General features: G+C 43.1%; 1 protein-coding gene across 6 annotated transcripts in view; it reads left to right on the top strand.

Moving 5' to 3' along the window:
* The window catches only part of CDC14B (cell division cycle 14B), a 283,418-nt gene extending 265,774 nt beyond the window's left edge, over positions 1 to 17,644 (top strand). For 2 of the 6 annotated variants that reach the window (XR_003858911.1, XM_029617836.1), the window contains exon 14: positions 5,160 to 5,264. Coding sequence is in view for 5 of the 6 variants with exons in the window: in XM_029617836.1 (XP_029473696.1) it covers positions 5,160 to 5,164 (5 nt within the window). In the remaining variant the exon portion in view is untranslated. Of the gene's footprint in view, positions 1 to 5,159; positions 5,265 to 6,675; positions 7,028 to 7,069 lie in introns of those variants that run through there. The other 4 variants (XM_029617825.1, XM_029617847.1, XM_029617815.1 and 1 more) reach the window with 4 other exon arrangements.
* Positions 17,645 to 24,894: the final 7,250 nt, after the last annotated feature.

Raw genomic sequence — 24,894 nt, 5'->3', positions numbered from 1 at the left:
GGCAAGTAACCCTCTGAAAAAAAATGTTCGCTAATTTAGAAACAGTTGCCAAATCTTTTCACAGGACCTTCAAAAAAGCATTAGAATAAGTATTAAAAGGACAAAGGTATCATTCAAATTATCGATCTGTGAACAGTTGATGTCATGAGTTTTCCCACTTCTACCCACTTCCCGATAAACAAGCATAAAGACACTAGTAGACTAAAAAAAAAAACCCAACTTGCAGATAATCTGATTTATCTTGACTTTAGAAAAGTTTCCTCAGTTTTCTACAGAATGTTTTAAGAAATTATGTTGTCAAAATCTAACAAATTAATTCACAAGACTGATTAGCAGATGTATGAATATCTAATAAGTGTTGCTTCTCGCGGCAATCACCTTGGCACAGAGAATAAGCGAAATACAGGTTCTAGTTTCATATTCACCATGCAAAAAACCTGACTTGAGAAGAAAAGATCTAAATCGAGGATAGAAAACAAAATGAATTGAAGAAAGCCTCTGAAGAAAAGAAAAAACAGAGAGCCCCACAAAATGTCCATTGGACTCTGCGTAGAGGAAAAAAAACTGGGAGAGGCCACTTGTGGACACTGATGCATAATAATCTGCAAATCCTCAGAGTATTTTAGAGCTGTAGAATCTCAGCTCTTTACCCGGTCTCTGTCGGATGATGTTACCTATATATTAGGACATGAATCCTTTGGAGAAAAGGGATATCAACTTAGCTCTGTTTCCAACTCTGATGTCTGGTGTTTGGGCTGGGAGAGCCCTTGAAACAGCATGCACAGCTTTTGGAGGAAAGGAGATAGTGAACAAAGTACTGGTCTCGTGTTGATGCTTGGATTGCAAGTAGTTCTGATGGAAGCCATTTCCTTATTTTTCAGTTTAGGGTGGGTCACTGTAGTACTTAAGCTTAACTAAAGCAGCTGCATGATGGATTTCCTGTTCTGGTTTGACCCCATGGACACAGACTTTGTCTATTTTGATTTTGTTCTATGGGCTGAATGCTAGATTAGGTTATGTAAATTTTGTTCGGTGATTTCTGGTTCAAGATAAGCTCTTCTCACTGCCATCACTGAGGAGTTTTCTGGTGCAAGCAAGGAATGTTTGTATTGAGTTTTGGATCTCTTAAGAGAACCAGATGGGTCATGAGGGGCTGAGATCTTTATTTTCATTTTAAAGTGGAGAGTAATTGAATAGATATGTAATGCAAACATTTTGCAGAAAAATGGAAAAAAGTAGTTGCCAAAATGTAGGATTCTTTTGGTATGTGTTCTTGTGCATGGTATTTCCAGCGTATCATGTATACTTGGTTATAAATTAGTAGGGTAAATCTAACGAAAGAATAGAGCTGTGTTAGAAAGTAGAGATGAAATGGGCTTTCATCATCAGGCGTTGTAAATTTCTGTGCAGACCACAAAACATGCCCATAAGTGACAAAAGAACAGTATGTAGTGTGCTACATTTTTAACTGGGTATTTTGTGGTAAGTCAGTTTTCAATTCTGCGAGTCAGATTTGCAATAAAATCATAAAGCCTCATGAAAAGTTTGCCAGAGTAAGCATGGGTGGTTCTTATGTGTTTTGTGCTGTGAGATCCAAAACAGTTGGGGGTGCCCAGTCTGTTATGATGCAATCATCGCTTTTGACACTGCTTTGCATAGAGATCAAACTGCTATATAGATTTTCTTTAGTTTTGTGTGCACCCCAAGCACACTGTGCAGCTGACCCAATTCACTGAATTCACATTCGAAACTGCTAGCCATTTTATCATCTTTGAAGAAACCTTTACTCTCCATAATTAATACAAAAGAAGAAAACACTGTATGATGATTCGAGATTTTTCAGTGGTCATGAACCGCAGTTTTTCCGGTATAAAACTGTTTGCCAAAAATTGCATGTCCACCTGATGTGTCTATGTAACAATGAAAAGTTGTACAAAAAATGGGAACTATTAAATCCAGAATCCTTACATAACAATGTCTGTATAGCAGGTTGGGGGCCATCACCTTTCAGTTGATAACTTGGCGATGGATTGTACATTCCCAGATCTTTCTGCAGAAGTAGTTTATGCAGTGTAGAAAATATTTATCAGTTTCTTAGGACAAGAACTTAGAGACTTTTACTGCTTTGCCAGATGTGAAGAATTGTTTTCATTTTTACATCGAGAGTAGTGAAGAATCTTATTTACTAATCTTGTATGTATTTTCAAGGCTCCTATTTCCATCAGGGATGTGTAGGCAACTAATTCCAGGTTGGACTGTTTGTGGTGGGTTTTTTTTGTTTGTTTTTTGTGCCATGGAGTGGATTTGTTTTTCAAGAGATTGCTCATCCCCCAGCATATTTACCATCACCAGATTAAGCCTTTGAATGAACACGTTATCTTTAGGTTCCACAGGGGGGTATATGTATCATGTATCAAAAAGTATTTCTTTGGAGAAGTCACTTTAGCAGTCCAAAGGGTGAATTGTTGAAACAGTATGCCCACCCTGAAATTTATCACTAATTTTTATGCAAACTTTTACTTGTTACACACACAACCTAAGATTTATGAAGCATTGGAGCAAGTGAACAGACTGTGTGAGATCTTTTAAGTCTGTAAGAAGACACTCTCTGCGATGATATTCTACTGTTCTATTTTTATACCACTGTATGTACCACTATTAAGAGAGGATTACTGTCATAGTAACTGTAGCATGCTCCTTGGAACTGATAATCACAAAATGTACTGCAAAAATTAGTGTCTTATGTTCTCAGACCCTTATTGTGATTTCTCTTTGAGGTCACAATGCAGAAATGCTAGCAAATTGATGTCCTGGATCATAATTAGTTTGAGTACAACACAAATCATCTGCACCCTTGCACTGCCACTAGCAAGTTGTGTATTTGGGAAAAAAAATTACGTAAAATTCTTACTCTCCATATATGAATATAATCTATACTTGGGTAAGATAAGTTGCAATTCAAGGCTGCTTCTGTACCTGAATTCTGTCATTGTTACAATTAGCAATTTCCTAAATGATTGCAGCTTTTTTTAAATCAAAGAGGCTGAGAATACTGGGATATATACTTTGACATTCTTTCAAAGCCTTAAATTACATTAACTAAAACTACATAGGCTTATATTGGTTGGAATTGATGATCTTGTATAATTCTTAAAGTAGCTTTACCATACTAAAAGAAATGGTTTAATCTATAGGTATTCCACTTCTGGATGACTTTTGTTTTTCCTATTCTGCCTTTTGGGACACTTCAAAGCAGATTACATTCAGGCATTATAGATATTCCCTGTCTGCGGAGGAAGGGCCTGATTTACTAAGGCTGATCTCCCATTCTGTTTCTGTGGGAAAAATGCTTAGTAGCTGAGGCAAAAGAGGGTGAAATCACATAAAGTGACAGTGGGGTGAGAACCCTGGTTTCCCTGACTTACAGCCTGCTAATCTAACCACTAGCTACTCCTCTGCCAAAAGGGCATTGTATAACTGCATCTCATTTTTGGGTTGGGAGCTTAAATAGGATAAACTTAAGCCAACTTTCCTTGGGGGGGGGGGGTGAGGGGTAATTTACTGTGACACAACTATCAGGCCGATACACTACAGTGCGGGAGTGCACTGTTAGCCTACGATTGGCCACGCGTTTTTCGACGCACTATTTCTACCCCTTATACAGTAAAGGGTAATAACGTGTCAAACGCGCAGCCAACCTCCCCGAAACTAATAGCGCCCACAACATGCAAATGCATGTGGATGGGCCTATTAGTTATTCCCGCGTCATACACAAAGTAAAATGTGCAGCCAAAGCCGCACATGTTAATTTCTTCCGGCACCGGGAACGTGTACAGAAAAGCAGAAAAAACTGCTTTCCTGTACACCCTCTGACTTAATATCATGGTGATATTAAGTCGGAGGCCCCAAAATTAAAAAAAAATTTAAAAATTGGCCCGTGGGTCAGAAGACAGACGCTCAGTTTAGCCGGCGTCTGTTTTCCGAACCCGTAGCTGTCAGCGGATTTGAGAACTGATGCCGGTAAAATTGAGCGTCTGCTGTCAAACCCACTTGACCGCCACCGCTTCTGTCAAAAAGGAGGCGCCAGGGACGCGCTAGTGTCCCTAGTGCCTCCTTTTACAGCAGGCCCTCATTTAAATACTTGATCGCGCACCCAGAAGAGTGGCCTGGGCGCGCATTGGGAGAGCGGGCGCTCGCCTCGTTGCGCCAGCTCTCCCGCGGGTTTTATTGTATCGGCCTGTATGCTTGTTAAGAGGGAGCTACATGTTGTCAGAACTGAAGGGAAATTGCCACTGCTGCCTCTTTTATGTGTTATGCACAAAGCTTGAAATGCCTGGGTTTTGGGCTACAATCCAAAATTGCTAAATTTCCTGTGGCTATTTTCTAAGGGGTTATTTTTGGATTCTAATCCACAACTGGAATTTTTGTGACAGGAAAAAAACTGGACTGAAAATTTAAGTTGCCATTTTTTTTTCCAGATTGCAATCCAAACAAAATCTTGCCACCTTTAAAGTAGTCCTCTCTCTACCTCTTAGAAGATGCTAACCAGACAGAGAGCCCCGCCTTTTAGGATCACAGTTCAGAAATCCACAGGGAGAAATGAGAGGGATCATTTTGGATACTTCATAAGGCTCTTTAGCTGTAGCATCTAGAAATGGTTCCTATTGTATGTGTCTTGGCCAATAAATGCTTTTCATTTTCACTGGAAACTTTGTTTTCCCAATGTGTGCATATGACACTTATAGTTGCATAACCTGTAACTCTGCATCCTATGGTGTGATAGTGTACGATTTCTACGGAAGGCCTCAGCATTCCCTCACTACTGGCTTGATGGTAATCAAGTGAAAATTAAGTGGCAAGATGGGTCATTTTATTTAACAGCTGGATGCCAAGATAGAGATGTTGAGCCAAACTAGGCTTGAGGTGCAGTTAAAGGACATGTGAAAGGAATTATACTTAATGCCTGCATTTGTCCAGGACTGTCCTTGGGTCTTCCCATCTTTGCAGAATGCACAGTTTCTTTTCTGAATTGCAAAGAAATTCAGGATGGCCAGCAAATGTGTGGCTCAGTGAACCTGCTTCTAGTGCTGCCACTGCTGGGTCCTGGGAGATTCATGGACAGCATCCCTAGTTATTGATGTTTTTCCTGCTCTTTTCAGAGTAATTCTGCAGTCCAGTGTGCAAAGCAGTAAAACATCCAAGTCTGTCAGCGCAGACGTTCCTATAAGAACCAGGTCTGCTACAGGAAACAGCAATTTAAGAGGGTAAGCCACGCTTAACTTTTTTAAATCATCCAGATATATTTTGTTTCCCTTTCTAAAGTTTAGAATTTTTTGTGTTTAACACAAGCTTTGAAATGCATTTGTAAAAAACGTAATGCTATTCTATGCAAAAAAAATGTATTGTGCGTTGAGACTTATATGGTTATGAGTAAGTGAAAGATTGTGTTGAACAGAGGAAAGGTCGATAAGTTTTACACTCTGGAGCAGTGGCACAAACTGTGGTTTCTTGTTGATTGCTATGTTTTTTTTCAGTGTTGGTGCCTAAACAGAATAATCCTACCTCTAAAGAAAGTTGTTGGGGGGCCTACTTAGGATGAGAATCTTTAATCCATGAGCCTCAACAGTTGCAGCACAGAGAGCACAGGCATCCCTCACCTCTGAAACTAGGGGAGGAGCAGCTAGCCTTAGTTTGACTGATGCGATCCAAGACAACTAGTTTCTCATAGATGCCCAAGTTAGGAGACAGCCATCATCCCATACCAAGCTGTGGTCACACTTTTGGCCCCTTACAACCCTGGGAATCTGACATGCCCTATGCATTAATGCTGCAAGTTCCTTACAACGGTGGGGCTCGCTTTTCATCAGTATTTCCCAGTCCAAACACATTATGGCAGGAAGCTGGGTAGCTGGGTTTAAAAAAGGATTGGATAAGTTCTTGGAGGAGAAGTCCATTACTTGCTATTAATTAAGTTGACTTAGGGAATAGCCACTGCTATTACTAGCAATGGTAACATGGAATAGACTTAGTTTTTGGGTACTTGCCAGGTTCTTATGGCCTGGATTGGCCACTGTTGGAAACAGGATGCTGGGCTTGATGGACCCTTGGTCTGACCCAGTATGGCAATTTCTTATGTTCTTAAGCTTGTTTGTGGCCATTCATGGGATTCAGTGAAACGTACTCTGACATGATGGGAGTGGAAATGGCTTCACATATGTATTTCTTTTAAAGAGGTATTCTCTTTGCAAAGAACAAACAATGTATTTTCCTTAGCTCGGGGGGGAGGGGGGTAAGCAGAGCTAGATTTAGGCATAGGCAGTTGCTTAGGTTTGTTAATTATGAAGATGCATAAAAATTGGTATTCCCCTATCTCCCCCCCCTTTCTGCTTTCCAGGAGAGAAACTCCCCCCCCCCCCCTTTTGCCTATGGATACCATAATTTTTGCTGCTTTCCTAATCTTTTCTAAAATTCTTCTCTTGTCAACAATGCTATGGCCTTCTCTCCATGCTGCATGGTCAGCCACAGCTTCATTGCTCCCTCTGAAAAGCAGGCATTGCTTGAAGTGACTGAGCTGCTCTTGAGTATAATCTAGTTCTGTCTCAGCAAAAATTGGTACTTGCTCGCTGTTTCCTTGTTTTTTTATTACTCTGTCTTCTTTCTACTTTCACCCCACAGCCTGATTCATCAGAGAGCGAGAAAGAAAAGGAATGCTTTGCACCAAATACGCTTAATGAAATTATGGTACTCTCAATCTTCCGCTGCTTCTTTCCTGCAAATGTTTCATCTGCTTCAAGATTTCCTGTCTGTGCTGCTTTTTAGAATCAATACAGCATTGTCTCTGCAAAAAAAACTCCCCCAAAACCCTATCCTTGTCATTTTTCATTTTTCCTTTTTTATCCAAATTATTATTACGCATGCATAGTTTGCTAGTAGTGCTTTGTAGTTGTTGAGTTTCCTGCTGAGTGTTTTGGTTTTTGGGGTTTTTTTGTGCTTGCCTTTCATTTATAAAACCAGTGTGTTTGTTACTTAATGCATTTAATTATTTTTGTTAATGCATTTTCCCCTGCAGCAGTCACTCCATTCCAAGGGCTCGAACAGTGCTGCGTTAAGGCAGTCGAGGGTCTGTGTGACAGGGGAGGAAGAATAATCGTGGGATTTGAGAGGATTCTGCCACCAGCGAAAGACCTATGAACTGTGAATGGGTTATAATGGCATTCTGATGGCAGATCTTTCGGTCATCTGAGTGTACCGAAAAAAGTGCTCTCCTTGAAGCTTCTCTCCTTAGGGCACAGCCATGCATTTGTAAAAGTTCCATTACTTGCTTAAAATAATGATTTCTGCTGTGTATTTCATCTCAGGTGTAAATAATGAAGCCTTCTATTATAACAAGGGTTGTACAGTATGTGTGATGCATGTTCATCTCAATCGTGAGGTTGTTCTTATCTGCTGGCCCTGTGGATTATGGGGGACACAGGACAGAGATTCCCTACCACAAATTGGAGTCTCTGTTCAATGCAAGAGTTGCCTTCTGTTAATGGGAGAGGCTGTGCTAGGCAAAGGACAACTTATTTCCTTAACATTTTTCTTATCATGCTTCCATAATTAAATGGAATCTTTAATGATTGCAATGCAAACCATGAAACAAGGTCCCATGTTGAGTAACACCTGTGGCTCGTGACTGAAAATTGTAGTAGCTATTAATTTGTATTCTAGCTCATAATCAAAACAACCTGCGGCCCTGTGAAAAGACCAAGACAGTGTGACACCTTTTCTACATGCTTTTATTTTTTAATTCTGTATTCTCTTTTGGACAGGTATTGAATGTTTAATGATGACTCTAGCAAACTCACAGGGTCATTCATCAAAATGCATTATGGCTTTAATGCATGTGACAATAGCACTGGCGCATGGCGCGAATACAAATTTTGGGAAGGGGTAGGATTAGGGAGGTGTTTGGGTGGGATTTATGAACATGAGGGGCACTATCGCACCGTGTGATAGCGTACTGCATGCTATCCCACAGTTTTAACAGCAGAAATAACTACACCTTTTTTCCTGGTGTTAAGCTGTGCGATATGACCGAAATGGCCGTAACGCAAGTCATGATACATTTTTCGAATTGCATTTCTGCCATTTCTGGGCTTGGGAGGGGAGTGGAGTAGAGAGAGAGCGCCTTTGTGGAGGCTTTCACAGTGTGCAACTATTTATATGCCTATAGGAGGGGCAATTAATAGTCGTATAAATACTTCACTACTATGAAGGCCTTATAAATGTGCATTCTCCCTCTCTCAGTGCGAGAAATAGGAAGTGTTGTGGGGTGCGAATAATTTACTGCACCATGTGATGCTACCTGTGCGAAGCGCTATGTTGCAGCGTGGCGCGGTAACTCTAAAAATTACCCTAAACATGCCCCTTTACACTATCGCGGGTGTTAGGGCTGCGATATTAGCATTTTGATGACTCTAGGGGTCAGCCTGGGGAAAAGTTAAAGCCACTGCTCTTGTACACTCTGGTGTCTAGCTTATTGTTGCCCTCAAATGTGCATTCATAAATTTGAAATATTGGAAGTCGCCAGCTGCTTTAACTGTTTAGTCACATTTTTTTTTAAACTGCCCATATTAATAATCTTGTAAGGTCAAATTCTATTGCTCCTCTGCTTTGTTAGTGGGACCTGTTAAGCAACTGGTTGCTCCCATTCTGGACCTATAAGAGATCTTGATGCATTGTGCTCATGTGGTTGTTTGTTCATCCTGCCTTCCTTCGCTAGATGATACTCATGCTAATTTAAATAATTAAAAAAGAATGTGTTGGTGAAATGTAAGAAATAGAAGCAAGACTTGTTTCCAGAGGTTTGGTTTATGATCATTTGAGTGGAAGGGGAGAAAATGTAATTGTGTTCATGAAGGTGATGTCTCTGGAAATGCAATATATCAAAGTATTACTGCTCTGTTTCAATATGATTGTCATCTTGTGGTTTAGGCCTTTCAACATTCATTTTATTGTATTTTTACAGATAAAATGTTCAGTGTTGCAAATCTGTTCTGTTAAGACAACTATATAATCTAGTTTCCAAGGTGTGAAGAAAATTAAGGATTGCATTTGTTAAAAAGGGAGGGCATGCACTTGATAATTCTTTGTCCAAATGCTTTACTTGGCTGGAAGGACCCTTGGAAGTTTTGTTTCTCCGTTGATAAGCACTCATGAATCAGCCATAATATTTGGATGATGTCATCCAAAGACATGGACATGAACCCAGCTCTCAGAGCTCAGTAAAAGTGTTACTGAGCATCCGCAAGAGTTCACACATGTACATGCTGTCCTGGGAGCCCCTCAGTCACTATCTAATGAGGCCTAGTAACGGTTTATTTTTTTTCTGCCTCATTGATGATTTTTTTTTTTTTGTTACCACACTGCCTTAGAAGTCCCTGCAACAGAACTCTTTCAGATCTAGTTATCAAAAAAATTGGAGAAGCCAAAGTCCAAGTAACCTACACTAAATAGGTTTAAGGCCTGCATTTGAGGGCACCATATGTTCATTACGAATATTTTGGCCTGGATCATGCCTCATCAAACTGTTGTAGCTGTGGTTGTATGTCTCCCTGGACACAGCAATATCATGACTGGAAGATGGGGAAGACCTTCAGAAGGCACTGAAGACTAAGAGCCCTAAGCCTTGGGTACAAGGCAGAGTCGTGGAGCTGCTTTTACCTTGAGCAAAATGTCTTTGGGCTCCCACGCAGAGACAATATGGAATATTTCTCTTCTGGTCCCCACAAGCATTGGAAGGCTTCTTTATGGCATCAGCCTCTGGATCCATCCCAGGTCAGGGATTAAGCATGGCATGGAAGCTTCTGGCAGCAGAGGAGGCATGGAAAAAGGCACCTAAGCAGCAAGGGGGGACACTCGTCAGAGCAAAAACATTGGTGCCTCCAGCACAGAGGACTGCAGAAGCAGATCCTCCCTATGCCAAGAAGAGATGTAGCGTCACTGTCTGAGTGTCTCTTTCTAGCAAGGAAGATCCCTGTGGTATAGTCATCTACTCTTCTCAGACGTGAGGCACACGAGTGCCATCTGCTATTGGTACAGAGCCCATAATCTATGCACTTGGTGCAGATATCCGAGGAGCTGAAACAAAGCACTTTAGCATGGAAGTTAATCCCACTGTGGATGTCATGACACAGAAGGAACTGCTGGTGCCATCAACGCACAGGAGCCCTAATCTTAGAGAATGGTCAATGCAGTGGAATGCCTCAGAGCCAGCAGCTGTTGCGACTGTAGAGAAGTCTCCTGCAGCCTTCCTGTTAGCACTGAGGATGAGGCCATCTTAGATTCTAAGGAAAAGGTATCTCCTTCAACTATGGTTCACAGGGTCCCCAACCAGTGGGAGCCCAATTATCAAAGCTAGTGAAGAATTCTGTTGCCTCCTTAATATCTGAAGGTGGGGGAGGGGGGCCAGGAGGATTAGAGCCTCTGTTCTCCAAGATGGAGGACATTTTTCTGTATAATGGAGCTGCTCCAAGTCCTACACTGCTGTACTGGGTGTAAATCCTTACCAGAGGATGATCAATTAAGTCTGAGTTCCTTCTGGATATTTCCCCTCTGGGCCAGCAGAGGTCTCTACCTCAGTTGCTGCTTTCATCATTGGGGTTGTGGCTTAGTGTTCCCCTGGGGTCAGGAGATGAGGATGACTATGTGGAGATTCCATCTGATATTCTTCCAGACTTGCTGCAGCATATCTCCCTTTTCCCCCCTGAAGATCTTTGCTACTTCACATTCATGGATAAGTTGGCGAAGACCCAAGCTATCAGTAATAGGAAGGAAAAGATTTAGAGAACAGACATCTTTGGGCTCCTTCAATTTCTGCAGCTATCCCAGTTTATAAGTTGCTCCAGGATCATCTCCAGAAAAGGATGTGGCAGATGCCTACATCGTGCCTTCCCATGGCCTAGAAACAATTTAAAATAGAGTGCAAAGTGGTCCAATTTCCACACCATTTGCTGTTGGTCAAGTCGGCATTGAAGCATGCAAATTGTATCCATGACCATTCCAACTTTTCCCCGGCAAAAGATCTGAAGTTATTGGATTTGTATGGAAAAAAAGTCTTCCAGACTTCTGTATTGAGTGCGTGCATGCAGCTCTCAAATGTTGTATAGTACAGTGGCTGTATGAATGCTTCCAGAAGTTAGACCTATAGCAGGCAGCTATTCATAGAGCAGTGGAAGACACTGAGAGATATGAAAAGCATCTTATCTGTTCTGTCTATGAAGCTTTTGACATTGCACCCAGAACTTCAGCAGTAGCCACTGGGGCCCGGACACTCACATTGTTGTGAGTTAGTTTCTAAGATGATGTGCATGAGTTTCTTGAAGGAGTGCAATGCATGGGGACAATCTGTTCAGTGATAGTTAAGATGGTGGCTCTTCTATAAGGAGCATCAATCCATGGTGCAATCACTGTCAGCTGCAGTGGGGGGGATCAGACAGCTTCAGCTAGAAGCTAATTCTTCTCATACCAGCAGCCATTCTTTTAAAGACCTCCCTTCCACTCTTTCCAGCATCATCAATCCCTGCCCCCTCTACAGCAGCAGTCTTCTGCTTGGAGGCATCTAAGGGAGAAGCATTAGCCCCTGCAGCAGATGCAGCTTAAGCCAGGCACCACTTTTTGATGGCTTTGAGGCGTGCCTTCCCATCTCCACCAGTGTGTGAGGGGGAGGAGGTTAAATCCTTTCTGCAGGAGTGGTGTTAGATCACCAAAGACTGGCAAGTTCTGAAAATTATTGGATACCACCACTGCTGGCATTTCTCCTTTCCTTCTCTGATTCATCAGATTTTGATCTGTAATTCACTCATCTCAATCTCCCTAACTACAATTATAAAATGGAATTGCTTCTCCTGCAGAAGGTGATCGAGCTTGTACCTTCCAATGAGCATAGCCAGTCATTCTATTTCCAGTATTTCCTAATCCCCCAAGAAAGTGGAAGGACTGAGGCCTATTCTGATTTTACAAAGATTAATCTCTCCTGAGTCAGCAGTTTGTTCAAAGATTAACTTCCTCTAGATCAGAGGTAGCCAACTTCATTCCTCGAGTGCCACAAACAGGCAAGGTTTTCAGGGTATCCACAATGAATATGATTGAGATAGATTTGCATGAACTGCTTCTATTGTATGCAAATCTATTTCATACATATTCATTGTGGTTATCCTGAAAAGCAGACCTGTTTGTAGCTCTCATGGACCAGAGTTGGCCACCCCTGCTCTAAATGAGACTCCTTCCTTTTAACTAAGGGATTTGTTATGTATACTGGATCTGAAGGACACTTTATGGGTACATCCCATGCACTTGACCCACTGGAGGTTCCTTAGGTTTGTGGTGAAGGACACGCACTAGCAATACAAGGTGCTCCCCTTTGGCCTAACTGTGGCTCCAAGGTATTCACAAAACGGCTGACTATGGAGGAGGCAAAGCTTTGTCAGCAGAGTATCTGCATGTTCCTTTACCTAGATGTTTGGTTGGTCACAGGACCATCCCCAATGGGAGTTTAGAGTCCCTAAAGAAAACAGTGTGGCTTCTCCAATCCTTGAGGTTCCTATTCAACATTGGCAAGTTGAACCTGGATCTGCTTCAACAGATTCAGTTTATAGGAGCCTGGAGAGACTCTCTTTAGGAGCTACAGTGCTAAGGGGTCTCGTACAATCTTGCCTTAATTTGGACTGAAAGCAACATTGATGTTGGCTGCTGTGGTTCATGTGATTCTGTAAAGCTTTCAAAACCAATGGGACCAACTTTCAACTTTTATCCTACCAAATCTCATTGATGCCTGGAGATGAGGGCATCCTTTTCAGTGGTGGATGAATCTGGAAGTTCTAAGAATGGGTCTCTTGTTACATATCCCACCATAGCAAGTGATTGTCTACCAACGCCTCCACAGGACTCATCCTGGAGCTATTTGGACACATTGAGTGGGGTCCCCAGAGGAGAGTCACCTGCAGAACAACCTACTGGAACTGCAAGCCATTTATTATGCTCTGAGAACTTTCACTTCCTCTTGGGAAAGATTTTTTTAATCCTAACACTCAGATGTTTTAGATAAAAACAGGGAAAGACAAGTTCTCATGCTTTCTGCCAGAAGGCCATCTAAATCTGGTCATGGGTAGGTCATCACAATGCCTATTTGCAGAGAACTTTCTTTCAGGAATTCAGAAAATGTTGGTGGATCATCTTCAGGACAAGGCAAGAATGAACCTCATTGTGTCAACCTAGCTATGGAAAGTGCGGTTTCCAAATCTCTTCAGTCTATTGATGTAGTCCCCAGTTCTATTGGGGATATTTCTGATCCTCATCACACAGGAGAAAGATGGGCCAGGCCATCATAATCGGCCATCCCTGGCCCTCATGTCTTTGGATTTTGAACATGCAGTAGTTTCCTCTGCTCTTTTTGAGGGAAGTGGAGGATATTTTGATTGCGGCCAGAAGCCTTCAACTAAGGTGTTCCCAGCTTGGTGTGAGATCAGGCATGTGAATCCTTTCTCCTGTGGCCTAAGGGATTTATTTCCATATATATTCTTCCTCAAGTCTTAGTACCTCTTCAATCAAAGTTCATCTCAGCGCAATTGCAGTGTATCATAAGCTGGTAGAAATGGTTTAGATCTCTCTCCACCTTTGGCATTGTACATATCAGATCAGTAACCCTCCTGTGCTGTGGAATCTCAAAATAGTAATCATAAAACCTTTTTTTGAACATATTGAGTTGGTGGACCTACTTTCTCACCTGGAAAGTGTTTCTTGTTGTCATCACTTCAAAACAAAGAGTAAGCAAATTACACAATGTGGTTTCCTATTCACCATATCTGTTTTTTTCATAATGGGGTTCTATGAACTTGCCCCAAGTTCCTTCCAAAAGTAGTGTCTGCTTTCTATAGTAACAAAGCTATTGTGCCTCTTGCATTCTTTCCAAGACCACATACACAAAGGAGAGCATGCTCTTCATGCCTTGAACTGCAAGAGAACTGTAACATATTAGTTAAGCAGGACTCAGCTTCCCTGTCAAGCTTCTCAGCTGTTTGCCCTTCTAATACTTTAGGAAGGACAGCTGCCAAAAAGAACTCTTAATTGGCGTGCACTTATGCTCTGGCTGATTTATAAGTTACAGACTGTCAAAGCTCATCAAGGCTGAGCGATAGAGATTTCAGTGGCTCATCTCCAAACTATTTCTGTTGAAGATATATACAAAGCTACTACTTATCGGTTCAGCTTCATTTAAAAGTGATAACTTGTTTTGGTCTTCCAGGTCTAAGGAGTTGATAGTATCTTAAGATTTTTTTCATCAGTTACACCTTAAAAAACTAAAATTGCTTAGCTTTTCGCATCCCTGACTCAACCATAAGGGAGTCATGTTGGAGTTAAATTTTCCTTTGGCCTGGAAGCTGTTGTACCATATATTTTGTTTTTTGTTACCAGAACCATTTTCAATGGTTTTTTCCAAATCCTGGACTGCAGATCCTGAAAAACCTTTTGTACAGGAACTGCCTTTGTTTTTAAGGTTGTATAAATTTCAGAACTCCCAGGAAATCTTCCTCATGTTGAACAGGCTCTTCAAGTTGAAAAGTTGTGATATTCTTTGCAAGAAAACTGGATAAGTCCTGTCCTCAGGAGGGGTATTGCGCTTTGAGGCTCTGATGATTGATGCGGTACTAAATAGATTCTTCATTTATTGGAACAGAGCCTGAATAGACTGAGTCATCATAATCCTGGATTACAATAGGAGAATCTTTTATTGGTTTTTGTGTTGAAGCCAAAGATGGTTGTTGAATATTCTTCAGATATGTTGTTGGAGAATTTGTTAAATTTAGAAGTAAATTTCTCTAGAACTGGGAGTCATAAGCTTTAGCTCCAGCATTGCTCGATTCAGCACAATGGATATGGCACTGAGGGACATGCCTATTGCCCTGACTTTAAAGAATCACACTGGGCTGAGTATTGATCAAGGATGACTTCAGCACCATTTTTTTTTCCAAATACGGCTTCAGAGATTTTGTGTGGTTTTTTTCAGCATGGTAATCTTTTTCTCCCGGTGCCAAAGAGTCATGTTTCCTCTTTAGAGAACTATTATTTGAGGAGGAACTTTTGCTCTTTTTTTTTTCTTCTCAACTGTGACCTTTTATAATCCTGTCTTTTTGAAGAGGAGCTGTCCTTATCCGAAGCAGACAGAAGCTCACATCTTAACTTCATTGTTCCGTGTTTAATCGCACAAGGTAACTTTTTACCACTTGGATTGCAAGTTGAGGATTCATGATGAGGTCCGAGGCATCTTAAGCTTATATTATGTACATCCTGGCTTTCCATCTTATGGCAGTATCTTGCGCATAGTTCAAAGAGATATTTACCTGCTTAGTGTCTTCCCTGGCATGTTGAAGTAGGTGGAAGAAATTAAATATTTTTTTTACTGAAAGAATAACTGAAGATGGGAATAAAGTAAGACAACTAGCAAAAACCTGAAGGGGGCAGGGAGTGGAGAGAAGATCTTGTTGCAGTGCTACAGCGGACAAAGAAAACTCAAAGGGTCTCGTGACAGAGGCAGCGTGGGAAGTTGTGTGCATGCTCAAACTTTGCTAGAGAGAGTTTTCCCACATGGGTGCTGCTGTATGATGTCTCCCACACGTGTGTTTGATCTTGCTTGTCCATGGAGAAATCTGGCTACTCCTGATCTTATTCAAAGAGTTTGTTTTGTGTAGAGTGAGTCATGCTTTCCTCCTCCTCACAAGCAGGAGGCCAGGGGATCTTGGAAAAGAAGATGAGTATGAATGGTCTGCAAGCTCCCCTGTCCCTCATCAGTGGCTTTTACCATTTCCCTAGCAAGAGTATGATACCAGAAAGTGTTAGTCCTAGCTGCAAGTGTTCCATTAGGTAGAGGTCTATCTTGCTTATGCCTTAGTACATGTGGAATGTAAGTTCATATTCTACCAGGAAACTCTCAAAACAGAGATTGTGTGTGCCTGGAAGCTTGTAGAGGAGCTTTAATCATCATGAAGAGATTTTTCCCATAGTTGCAAATGAGAACTTTTCATCCCATGCCTGGGTTTTATAAGAGGGGAATATAATTTACATCCAATTCACGATATCATTGCCTTTTAGAAGTTAGTGCTTTGACTGTTATAATGTGTTCATGTACGTCATATACAAGTCAAGGCTATGATTGTGAATATTTTGGGAAGAAAGTGCTTTAAACAAGTACAATGGTGTTAGTCTGTATATATTGCCTAAACAAAGTGCACTTTTTAAAATGAGTATATTATACTTCTAAATTCCCAAAGATTATGGACCAAGAAAATCTTGACAAGCAGTTATATACATCTGCATTTTCATTCAGATGTATGGTACCAGGGATTGGACTATCTCAAAGTAGAAACAGTTAATTTAGATTGAGAGGCTTTTCAAACCAACCTTATAATCTAATATTTCAGAAACTTGCATGTTGCCTGACCATGGGGTGGAGGAACTGGCAATGTGTTTCGTTCGAAACCTGTACTACACAATTTCTGAAGGGAAGAAGGAATGGAAGGCAGCATTTTGCTGGAAAGATTCATAAACAAAGGCTAAAACTGCAAAAAAACAGGTTCTGCTCAAGTCTAGGTTTTTTCCTTCTACTCTCATCTGCATGCTACCCTGTTCACTAGTGACTGTTGGGCATTTGTCTTGATCTGAAATGTTCTGGGTGAAAATTGTTACTACCTTTTATCCTCTTCAGAAAAAAATCAGTAAGCAGCCTTTTAAATTGTAGCAGGTATTCCCTGCTGTTCTTAGTTGGATGGCTGATGTATATCACTCAATATTCTTTTTGTAACATAAGGAAAAAGGGACCCAGACTTAAATATCTCTGGTTATGACAGCTTGCCTGGATCTGCAACTTCACTGAATTAGTTATGGGTACTTGCAGCATTCCCAAACGTTGCCACAGCTGGGAATTGCTGTAAACAGCTGTTGCATCCCTTACACTGACTTCAGCTGCACTCCATATTTTGTGTTTTGGTTTTAAAACGTCAGGTGGATAAAGCCTGGACAAGGTAAGGAATGTGTATGAATAGTTGTGCTTTTACTTGGAGGTACTTTTAAGCAAGTTCTGAACTTTATTTTGAGCGCAGGTAAGTAGCTTGTCTGTTCTTCCTCTGCCACTGGACCTCCATAAAAGGGAATAAAACCAAGATAGTACATGGAGGAAGATTTGCCCCGATTTTAAAATACATACTTTTCTGTGGCAATAAGTGCTTACAAATAAATCTTGGAAATCAGGAAAATTGTATTTGTTACAGTTTCTTCATGAATGTGTTGTGTAAATCATGTACATATGTTTGAAATGTAATTGACTAATCAGTGCTGTAGTCACACCTTTAATTTGTAGCAAATTGTATATTTGTAATATTTTTTTTTAAATGCGGAGCTACTGGAAGACTATTTTGCTGAGGGTATTTTTAAGAGTAAGCTTCCTAAAGTCTTGAATATTTTGGTTAATATGCAGTGTCTATAAATATTGCATTATATCATGTGAACTAGTTTTATACTAAAAGGGAGACTGTTCTTGTACAAATATGTAAAATAAAGTTAGTAGAACTTCTTGTTGTTATGCATTATTAAAGTATGAAGAATCAGAGCCTACTGCCTTTACAAAGCTATGTCTAAGTATTTTTAAATTCTGCTTAGAAGAAATTACTAAATTCGCTCATTGCTGCTATTTAGCTCTGCCCCTTCCAACTGCGATGGTAGTTCTTCTATAGATAACCTCATCCTCCTTAAGGGTTAGCAAAGTGTTAAAATTGTAGGGTAACATTCAGTATACAGTTTAATGTACAAGTTTTTGTTTTAATGCTCATGCAGTCTACTACTGTAGCAGGAGTAAAAAAAAAAAAAAGTGTACACAAAGCAAAGGTGTAATGCACTGAAAAATGATGTATGCACATTTCATTTGTGTAGAAAACATGAATTGTACATAATGTATTTTTTCTGTGCCAAACCTTGACTACAGCTCCTGCTACTCTTGCTTCTACCCACAAGCTAGTACTGGAACTTTTGTTACCTCTGTCCCATGTATAAAATTTCCAGTTTTAATAAGACAGCAAGAGTTTAGTTAATACACCTTTCTCCATTAGGAGGTAATAGCTGATATCTTCATTTACATGGGTGCTAAGCAGTAGCTACAGTTCTCCATCCCCCCCTTTTTTTTTTGTGCCTATACCTCTTTCCTGCATAAGCAGTAAAGTATGTGTACACAATTGCAGGTAACATTTTCTTTGCTGAGTGCACATTACTTGTGGCCCCATCCTAGTGAAAATCATAGCAACCAGTTGTAGGACTTCTTTCACTATTGCAGAACTGACCAAGTGGAGCTTATTTTAGAGGCAGCTACTAGCACATCCTCCCTTCTGAGAGCATAACTAGAGCTTCCATTGCACTGCTAGCCCCAGATAAAGACTCATGGTTCAAGAAGTGAACCCATATCACCTGCAAACTAATAGCACTACATCTGTGTCATTGTACAGCTTTTGCTGCCTGCCTTTAACTGAAGAAAAAAAAACAGCCTTTCCTGAACTTTGTGTTGAAAGAATAAAGAGAGAGAGCCTGGGGCTGAGCTTAAGAATAATAGGCTTAGCAAAGAAGAATAGGATAAGGTAGACCAGGATACTTGGTTTGTCTTCCCTTTCACCTGAAAGCTGAGCAGTAAGCCTTAAGGACAATATTAAAAGGACTTTCAGTAATAGGACTTGCCATGACAAGCAAACATGTAATAAGCCAGATAGAAAAGGACTTAAGCACCAGTAGCCACTAGCACACAGTTAAACGCCTTCAGCACTGCACCTACAAAGGCCACCCACTTAACTGATGCAGATGTGGGACTGAAGATAAGAGACTCAATCCAGTGAGAAAGTAGAGGATCAACTTGCTGGTGGCTGAAAAGAATCAATAAGTACTGCTATTGGGGTATATTCTTTAGTGTGTTTGTGTATCTATTAAATAGCTAGTCAGAAGACAGGCAGAAATACCAGGAGTTTTGTGTGTTTGTATTAAATAGCTAGTCAGAGGACGGGCAAAAACTAGAAGTTTGCATGCTGGTCTTTCCCTCCCACCCACCCTTAGCTCACCCTGTAATTTATAGGCAAGTGACACTAAAAAGCAAAAAATCTGCTTTTTAAATTCAGAAATTCCCCACACCTTATCAAGAGTTTAATCATTCCCTTGTAGGTCACTGCCAGATAAATAGGGGCCGATTTTAAAATTTAAGCACGTGGGTACATTTGTGTGCTCTACCTGGCACACACAAATGTGCACCTGATTTTATAACAATCGTGCGCATGTTATAAAGTCAGGTCAGCGAGCGCAAGGGGGTGCACACTTGTGCACCTTGCGTGCGCCAAGCCCAGTGGCTTTCCCTGTTCCCTCCAAGTCCGCTCTGAAATCAGAGCAGCCTTGGAGGGAACTTTTTTTTACTCCCCCCCCACCCCCCCCCCCACCACCACCACCTTTCTCTCCCTTTCCCTATCTGACCCACCCCCCAGCCCTACCTAAATCCCCTCCCCACCTTATCTTGATGAGTTCCGCCTGCCTCTGGCAGCGCCGCCGAGCCTATGCAAAATAGGCTCAGCGCACACTGGTAGGTTTTCGGGGGTTACGTGTGTATCTTACGCGCGTAACCCTTTGAAATTCTACCCCATAGTGAATACACTAATACATTTAAAGGACCCTAACTGTTCGTATTCCTACTCCCATAGCAACCTAAACTTAACTAAGAACTGAACAAATTTAAGATGAAGGCAGCAGTCCAGCAGGAAAGGGGGGGGCTTCCCAGTCTTTTGTAGCAAGTGTCACGTAATTTTTTTTTTACTGGCCAGTGAGAAGTTGTATTTGTGCACCTAGTGCAAAGAGCTCCTGTTTCTCAGATAGAGAGTCAGATCTCTGAAGGCTAGAGTGGCAGACCTGGATAAGCTAAGGCAGATAGAAAGGTATATAGATGAGACCTTCAGGGAATAGTAGCCAAGTCCCAATTCTAGTCTGGCAGCCCTGGTGCTGCCTTGGAGAAGGAAGGTCTTCTGATTGGAGAGTATCAGTCTGGTACAGCAGGAAATGATCCTGTAGCAAGGACCTGCTCTCCAGGTGGTGCATTGTCCTCACACTGAGGATTTGTCTCCCAGAGCTACTGCCCAGGAAGGAAGGATTAAGTCGTCAGTCATAGTTGAGTGGCCGGTGGGTGAGAGGATCGCCTGGTAACATGCCCTACCTGGTGTGAAGGTCGTGGACTTCACGTGTTACCTAGATAGGATTTTAGACAGTGCTGGGGAGGAGCCGGCTGTCGTGGTACATTTAGGCACCAATGACATAGAACAATGTGGGAGGGAGGATCCGGAAGCCAAATATAGGCTCTGGTAGAAAGCTGATATTCAGAGCCTATAAGGTAGCATTTTCTGAAATGCTCCCATTCCACCCGCAAGTCCCCAGAGGCAGACAGAGTTCCGGAGACGATGCAAGGAAGAGGGATTTAGTTTTGTAAGGAACCGGGCAACCTTTTGGGGAAAGAGTCTTTACCGAAGGGATGGGCTCCACCTTAATCAAGGTGGAACCAGGTTACGGGCACTAACCTTTGCAAAGGAGAGAGAGCAGCTTTTGAACTAAATCAAAGACGAAGGCCAACAGTCATGCAGCACATTGTGCAGAGGGAGGTATCCTCAAAGAATACTAATGAAGCATTAGAGTTAGGGCATTCCCTCAGAGAGGTTCCAATAATAAGAAAAGTAGTCCAAGTGCCTATCATTAAAGATTCACCTGAGCTTACAGATTCCAATTTATCCTGTCAACTGAAAAGCAGAATGTTAATACAAAATGTTTGTATGCTAATGTCAGTGTCTAAGAAGATCGGAAAATTAAGAATGTTTAGCAGTGAATAACAGATTTAATTAGTATCTTAGAGACATGGTAGACGGAGGATGGGATAGTGCTATACCAGGGTACAAATTATATCGCAGTGATCGAGAGGAGCAATGTGGTGGTGGGGTGGTGCTTTATATCTAGGATGCCATAGAGTCCAACAGGATAAAGATCCTGCAAGAGACTAAATGTACAATTGAATCTTTGAGTAGAAATCCCTTATGTGTTGGGGAAGAGTATAGCGATGCTGTCCACCTGGCCAAAATGATGAGACTGACAGTAAACTTCTAAGAGAAATTAGGGAAACTAATAAAAGTGGTAGTGCAGTAATGGAGATTTCCGTTACCCCAATATTGATTAGGTAAGTGAAACGGGACATGGTAGAGAGAGAAAGTTCCTGGCTGGAATAAATGACATTTCTATGGAGCAACTGGTTCCAGAATACAGCAGAGAGGGAGCAATTTTAGATCTAATTCTGTGTGGAGCACAGGAGTTGGTGTGGAAAAGGTAGTGGGGCTGCTTGCCAGTAGTGATCATAATATGATCAAATTTGAATTAATGACTGCAAGGAGGACAGTCAGTAAATCCACGGCTCTAGCACTATCAAAAGGGAAACTGATAAAATGAGAAAAGTAGTGTAAAAAAAAAAAAGGTGCAGCTATAAAGGTGTGTGCAATAGGCATGGAACTTGTTAAAAAAAAAAAAATAATAAAAATCTTAAAGTGCAGTCCTGATGTATTCCATCCATTAAGAAAGGTGAAAGGAAGAAGATCAAATTATTGTTGCCATGGCTAAAAACTGAGGTGAAAGAGGCTATTTTAGCCTCTGTTGCTGAAGAAATTAACCCTCTTCTAACTAACGGGTCGATACTCTAAGGCCGCGGTAGAAACAGTGCGGCAGTGTCAGGCGCACCCTCGTTCCCCGCACGCACAGTTCTCTTCACCTACCGCTCTATACTCTCTTCTAATTACATGCAAATGCATGCCGCGGCTGCGAAGCCTTAGGCAAGCGTTAGGCCCGCGCAACCCATTTTACTGTATAGAGCGCCTATACAGTATCCTGGGTTCGCGGGCCTAACGCTTCACGGCCGCGCTGGTATCTGTCATTTCAAATGTCATTTCAAATGTCATTTGAAATGACAGGTACCAGGAAGTGGACAGTTATGTTCCCCGATGCTCGGCAAACTATCCCCCAGCCCCCGCTCACCTGCCCTGGCCCCGTCCGGTCTCCGGTGCAGCCCCAGTCCTGTCTCCTCCTCCCGAAGCAAAAAAAAACAAAACAAAAAGTAGCAAGGCTCGGGCCTGCTACGATAGTCCCTTCTCCCTTCTCTCCTCCCGATTTCGGCGCTCAAGGCGGTCGGGTGGGCGTGCATTCATCCAGGCAGAGGGAGCCGGCGGCGAAAGCAGCCTCCGGCTCCCTCTGCCTGGATGAATGCACGGCCCCCGCCGGCAGCGAATGAATGCCCGTGCGATTTCGGCGCTCAAGGCGTGACGTCACGTCATGTGACTGCCTTGAGCGCCGAAATCGCATGGGCATTCATTCACTGCCGGCGGGGGCCGCTGGATGAATGCACGGCCCCCGCCGGCAGTGAATGAATGCCCGTGCGATTTTGGCGCTCAAGGCATGAGCGAAATCGCACGGGCATTCATTCACTGCCGGCAGGGGCCGCTGGATGAATGCACGGCCCCCGCCGGCAGTGAATGAATGCCCGTGCGATTTCGGCGCTCGCACGGGCATTCATTCACTGCCGGCGGGGGCCGCTGGATGAATGCACGGCCCCCGCCGGCAGTGAATGAATGCCCTGCGATTTCAGCGCTCCCGAAATCGCACGGGCATTCATTCGCTGCCGGCGGGGGCTCATGCCTTGAGCGCCGAAATCGCACGGGCATTCATTCACTGCCGGCGGGGGCCGTGCATTCATCCAGGCAGAGGGAGCCGGAGGCCGCTTTCGCCGCCGGCTCCCTCTGCCTGGATGAATGCATGCCCACCCGGCCGCCTTGAGCGCCGAAATCGGGAGGAAGGGAGAAGGGACTACCGTAGCAGGCCCAAGCCTTGCTACTTTTTCGGTTTTTGGGTTTTTTTTGCTTCGGGAGGAGGGGACAGGACTGGGGCTGCACCGGAGACCGGACGGGGCCAGGGCAGGTAAGCAATGTTTTTACACTTTTTTTACACCATGTTTTACACTTTATTCCCGTTTTAATTTTCGAACACCACACTAACACCAAGTAGAGGGTAGCGGTAAACTAACAGGTTAAGGACGCGGCAAAATAGCGGGTTACCAAGGAGATAATCTGAGCGCGCGTCACAGTATCTGAGGGGAATAGCTAATTCCTTCATTATACAGCTAATTCGTTCATTTACATATATACATGCTGCGTGCGGAAAGGGTTATGCGTCTGTTTTAAGAAGCGCTAAGGACGCGTGAAACTGGAGACTGTATAGCTGAATCGCCTTACGCGTCCGAATTGTGCGCTCCCAGCACGTTACAGACGGGAAATCTTCAACCGTACGTTACAGTATCGACCTGTAAGACAGTCAAACATTCCAAGACACTCCAACCTTGGGACAATAGTAATATCAGGCACAGTAAATGCATTCTCACAGGACAAGCAGGATGGTAGTCCTCACATATGGGTGACATCACAGGATGGAGCCCAATCGCGGAAAACTTCTGTCAAAGTTTCCAGAACTTTGGCCCCTACTGGGTATGCCCAGCATGACACTAACCCTGCAGCCAGCAGGGGTCACCCTTCAGTCTTCTTTTTTATCCGCGCAGCAGTAGCCTCTCGGTAAAGGAGCTTTGAAGAGATTCCTGACAGGAATTTTCCTCACAGAATTACTAAAAGTTAAATTGACTGCAGGAGTCCCTCCTCTAACTTTTGTCAGTCCGTGGTACTCTGGTAAGTTTTTATCCGTTTCCCGTCGATTACCGTCGAGTTTGGCCCTCGCGGCCTACTGGCCGTCGACCGTACCGCGACTCAATTTTTTTCAATGGCCATGGCGTCTGGGTTCCGTCGGTGCCCGGACTGTACTCGCACCATGTCTATCACAGACCCCCATAAAGTCTGTGTAATGTATTTAGGACGCGAGCACGATGTCTTAACCTGTACCAAATGTGCCCTAATGACACCGAAAGGTCGCAAGGCCAGAATGGAGAAGATGGAACTTCCGTGCTCAAACCCCAACTTCATCCATTGCATTGACGTCGTCAGAACCGGCACTATTGACTTCGCGCCAGCATCGACCACCGACCAGCATCGACGACTTCTCGGCCATGGACCCCCTCTACTCCCCCTCAGGATCGAGGGGATCGCAGAGAGAAACATAGCCATCGACACCGTAAGACTCTGACCATCGAGGGAGCGAAATCATCAACTTCGCCGTTGTCCGAGCCGCTGTCGAAGAAGCCCCGACCAGGAAAGGCACCGACCATTCCTGCGACCGGGTCTCCGAGGCAACCCTCACCTGATCGGGAGCGTGACTCCGCCTTTAACGGTGGTCCCTCCGGCTATGCCTCTGCCTCCTTCTTTTGTTCTGGAGCCAGGGCTGCTTGCTCCAAGTCTCCCAGAAGAACTGGACCGGATGGTTCAGGAGGCCATCGACAAGGTGATGCAACATCTTCAGGTTCCTACGGCACCGACTGTGGAACCAATCATCGACCCGATTCCGGCAGAGCTATCCAGGATGGAAGGCCTAATGGCCGCCTTTCCATCCATGGATCCCGGGTCTCCGATGGTTCCGTTGTCCTCCCCACTGACGGCATCATCGGGAGGAGAAACACTGTTCCGCATTCCTCCATCCGCAGTTCTGCCTCAGCCATCGATGCCTATACGTCCCTCGCCACTGACCTGTACATCGGTGCCGATATGTCCATCGGTGCCACCGAGTCATCCATCGATGCCATCATCGGTGCCTCCGATAATTCCTCCGATCCCTTCAGAGCCTAGACCAGGACCTTCAGGTATCCAACCACCCTGTCCCCCTCTA

The sequence above is a fragment of the Rhinatrema bivittatum genome, chromosome 1, assembly GCF_901001135.1.
Source record: "Rhinatrema bivittatum chromosome 1, aRhiBiv1.1, whole genome shotgun sequence".
NCBI lineage: Eukaryota > Metazoa > Chordata > Amphibia > Gymnophiona > Rhinatrematidae > Rhinatrema > Rhinatrema bivittatum.
This window is presented reverse-complemented; position numbering and strand designations above follow the sequence as displayed.